The following is a 4,588-nucleotide window of genomic DNA, read 5'->3' on the forward strand; positions in this document are numbered from 1 at the left end:
TACAAGTGTTCTGAACATCTCTGAGCTGCAACCTGAGGATAAGCTGATTATTATGCAGTGCATGACATGACAGCTCTAAGATTCACTCAGTGTTATTATCCCACAAAGAAAAGAGAGATAACCCTACTCTGTGTTATACATGGTGCTAAAAAGTCACAAACTAGAATATCAAATGCATGATGTATGTTCAGTGGACATTTTCAGTGGGTTTCTGATATACATAATAATGAAATCATAGTATAAATCATATATAATTGTAAAATACCCAAGGTTCTATGAAGATCATATGTGTGCAATGTAAAAGTACAACCAACCCCAACTTGATATGCTTGTGACTTTCAGGTGATGCCTTGTTATATTTTCAATGAGTATGTATAAGTGGTTCCAAGTTCCCATGGCAAGAACAGTGTGGTTTGCTGATAATGGACCACAAAGTTGTCCACACACTAAACTCTGAATTCTATGAATATGCAAGGAAGTATGATAAAGTAATAATGAATCAGTCATGGAATTAAAGTTACTAATCATCTCACATTAGAGTCAGCAGATAATCCTGGAATTTACCTGGAGTCAGTGGGATCATGAGAGTCCTTAGGAGTGGAAGAGAAAGATGAAGCAACTAGTGTGGTATGTTATGAGAAGGTATCCATTCAGGATTTCTGGCTTTGAAGATGGCGGCAGTGACTACTAGCCAAGAAATGTGGGTGACCCTAGAATTTGGAAAATCAAAGAAGACAGATTTTCCCCTGGAGCCTCCAGAAAGTAGCACAACCCTGGCACCACCCTGAAGTTAGCCCAGTGAGATCCCAGTCACTCTACTGACCTCTGCAAATGTAAATAATTTTTGTTGGTTCATGCCTCTTATCCTGTAGTCATTTCAATTATAGATATATATCCCCAATTTTCCCCCCATAGCCCAGTGGACCAGTATTTGGAGAAAAGTCATTCATTTGATCAGGTTTATGTAAACTCTAACTTGAGGTATTGGGGTTGGTCTTAGGTCAAGTGACTTAACCAATTCAAGCCAACATACATCCTGGAAATATGGACATAATGAGAGGACATGAAAGAAACATTTATTATGATCCTCTGAGTTGGGTTTCCTAAATGATATCAAACAGTGAGAATGCCCAGCTCCATGTTCTTTTTCATGGCACTTTTCATATTCAATGATTGATTCCTGGTAAATTTTGGGTGGAAAAAACAAACACCCAAATTACCACATCAGTATCACTTTAGTAGTGAGACTGATCTGAGCACAGTACTTGACGCAGAAATATCTGCACCAGTATTTCTGAGATTCAAATGAAAAGGTAAAAAGGCAGAGTCACTACCCAAGAGAATTTTAAACTTCATCTGAACAGGGGTGGGCAGAGGAGTGAATCCTGTGTCACTAAGGTGGGCTTAGCAACTGTGCTCTTCTGCAGCGTGCCAGAAACTGCTTCCTCCCAGGTTCTGCCCATCAGGCAAATAAAAGTATCACCACCCTCCACACTTTGTCTTGCATCATTTCAGGCCCAGAAGAAGAGCAGCAAGTGAGGGTCAGTGGGTGGAGGGACATTTGCATGAGCTGCTCCACCTTGAGGCCAGTGGGAAGGATAAGAAAGGCTGGGGGCAGCCCACACCAGCTCTGGACTCAGGAAACTGTCCAACATGGTCTGGACTCTTCTTCTCCTTATTATGCTCACTCACTGCCCAGGTAGGGACACACTTCTGTGCCCCATGGCAGACCCCTGTCCTGAGTCTATCTTTACTGGCTCAGATCCCCCAAACACATGCACCCTTTCTCTTTCTTCCACTATGATGTGTCTGTATTTACAGGGTCCCTCTCTCAACCTGTGCTGACTCAGCCACCCTCTGTATCTGCCTCCCTGGGACAAACAGCCAAACTCACCTGCACCCTGAGCAGTGGCTACAGTAATCACTATGTGGCTTGGTTCCAGCAAAGCCCAGGAAAGAGCCTCCAGTTTGTGATGGTAGTGGGCACTAGTGGCATTCTTGGATCCAAGGGGGATGGGATTTCTGATCGCTTCTCAGGCTCAGGCTCTGGCCTGGATCGGTACCTGACCATCCAGAACATTCAGGAAGAGGATGAGAATGTCTACCACTGTGGGGCAGACCATGGCAGTGGGAGCAGCTTCATGTAACTCACAGTGACACAGGCAGAGGGGAAGAAAGACAAAAACCACCAGGCTGATGGGCCCTGTTATACTTCACTTCCCAGTGTCCTGACTCACAGGTCAGAAGGAGCCTCCTGACCCTGATTAATAATTTCTACCTTCCCAGATATTTTATAAATTTAATTCACATTAATTATTCCCCACATACAAATATGTTTTTAGTAGTGTTTGAAATATTGAGTGTATTTGGACATGTGTGATTCTTCTCAATCATGAGTCTGCTGATGAAAATTTATTTTGGAGATTGTAAAGCTTTATTCAGATGTATACATCATACGACCCTTTTGTCACTATTTTGTGTTACTTTTGTCCATAGTCAGCAATAAGGAATATTCTACACAGTGATGGGATTTGAATATTTACCTTTAAATTCCAGATCTTTGTATTTATTTATTTATTTTGGTTCAAAATTTTTTTAAATACATGACAGCAGAATGCATCACAATTCTTATTACACATATAGAACAATTTTTCATATTGCTGTTTGTATATAAAGTATATAAGTTCATACCAATCCATGTCTTCATACATGTACTTTGGATAATGATGTCCATTACATTCCTCCATCATTGCTAACTCCCTGCTCCCTCCCTTTCTCTCCCACCCCTCTGTCCTATCTAAAGTTCTCCAATTCCTCCCATGCTCCTTCTCCCTACCCAACTACGAGTCAGTCACCTTGTATCAGAGAAAACATTCACCATTTGGTTTTGGGGGGATTGCCTAACTTCACTTAGAATTATCTTCTCCAACTGTGTCCATTTACCTGCAAATGCCATGATTTTATTTGCTTTTATTGCTGAGTAATATTCCATTGTGTATATATGCCACATTTTTTAATTTTAATTTTTTTTAATTTTTTAAAATTTTTTAATCTACTGAAGGGAATTTAGGTTGGTTCCACAGTTTAACTATTGTGAATTGTGGTGCTATAAACATTGATGTGGCTGTGTCCCTGTAGTATGCTCTTTTAAGTCCTTTGAGTATAGACCCACCCCAACATGGGGTAACACTTGCATGCATGGTCCTCCTAGGCTTCACCCACCTTACAACCTTCCAAAACTGACACAGAGATCTCAGGGAGTTTGTTTGTGACTATCATAGAGAAACACAGTGCCAGAAACAGAGAGAACCTGTGCAACACCCAGGATGTGGATAACCCACTAGGGGCCAGGACAAAGGCCAGACTTCAACTTCCATAATGTTCACTCTTCATGCACACACACCCTCTCTCTAATTTAAGCACATTTGGTACACATGACAACACATAACCCTTGCTATAAATGGCTGTTATGATCCCAGGTCTGGGAAGATTCACAAGCATGAAAAGAATATGGCAAGATGGCAAGGAGAGGCCCCTCTGTCACTGCTCAGAGGAGACCAGGAGTGAGCAAATATTCATGTGTTCATTTGTACTCAGACATAGAATCATATGTTTCTATACAAAGAAATGAGGTCTTATAGACACTCATAAGACAATAAATTTTATCTGGTTAATGGCAAAAATCTGGAGTTTTCAGCTAGAAAGTCAATTTTTGATTATGTACTTTGCTATCTGGTATAACCCAAGGAGGTTGACTGTGATGTTTGATTAATTTACCTGAGAAGAACTAACTTTCCCTATCAAAATTTCTGAGTTAATCTCTCTTAATAAATAGTCCTTCAGGATCTCTGGTGAGACATTTATCAATGTTGCTCATGATATAAGTGAATGTTGTATTCAAATACATTAAAATCTATATTGTTTATTCTGGCAACTGATCACAATCAAAGTACTATTCTTCTCTTTCAATGTTAGAATATTAAATAGTGCCGCAGTCCAGCTGCAGCAAAATAACCGAGGAGAGACGAGGAACTTGTGTAGATTGATACAGCAGGAATGGGAGCCATTTATTGTAGGACCGGAGCATATTACATACATTCCACACAGCTTATTTTAATTAACATAAACTAGATACAGCAGTCAACCAATAAACCAATAAGGAATCTCCACACTTAATGGCTCGCTGGCACCACCTCACAAACCACTCCCCCTGGCAAAATGCCAGGCGCCATTCTGACTTGTTTACAGACCTTAACAAAATAGATAAAGAATATGATAAAATATGCAATAGTCACATGAAATGTAAATTTTTACACTCAATTGAATATGAAAAAAATAGATGGAGTCCTCCCCATATTTTGCTGTGAATTTCTGTGTTTAAATTTTAGTTATGGAAATATTGAAAAAACTAGTTAAAGCTTTAGGTTTAGAAATTTCCTCATAAAGTATTATCAGGAAAGCAAAAGTCCACCCAACTCATGGTGGTAAAGACTTCTCTAGTAGAAAATGTGGAACTTGGTCATCAGTAAAGATAGTGAGGTAGGGACAGAAGGACCAGAAGGATTCAGAGACAACATGACCCTGTGTT

General features: G+C 40.0%; 1 gene segment (V, D, J or C); it reads left to right on the plus strand.

The window, feature by feature from the left end:
- The first annotated feature begins 1,572 nt into the window (after nt 1–1,572).
- On the plus strand, nt 1,573–2,147 carry LOC124108975 (immunoglobulin lambda variable 9-49-like). The segment is given in 2 exon segments: nt 1,573–1,699; nt 1,822–2,147. Coding segments are annotated over 2 exon segments (372 nt in total).
- Nucleotides 2,148–4,588: the final 2,441 nt, after the last annotated feature.

Source organism: Marmota monax, unplaced genomic scaffold (genome assembly GCF_021218885.2).
Source record: "Marmota monax isolate L192 unplaced genomic scaffold, Marmota_monax_Labrador192_F-V1.1 WCK01_AAM20220418_F8-fsc00414, whole genome shotgun sequence".
In the NCBI taxonomy this organism is placed as follows: domain Eukaryota; kingdom Metazoa; phylum Chordata; class Mammalia; order Rodentia; family Sciuridae; genus Marmota; species Marmota monax.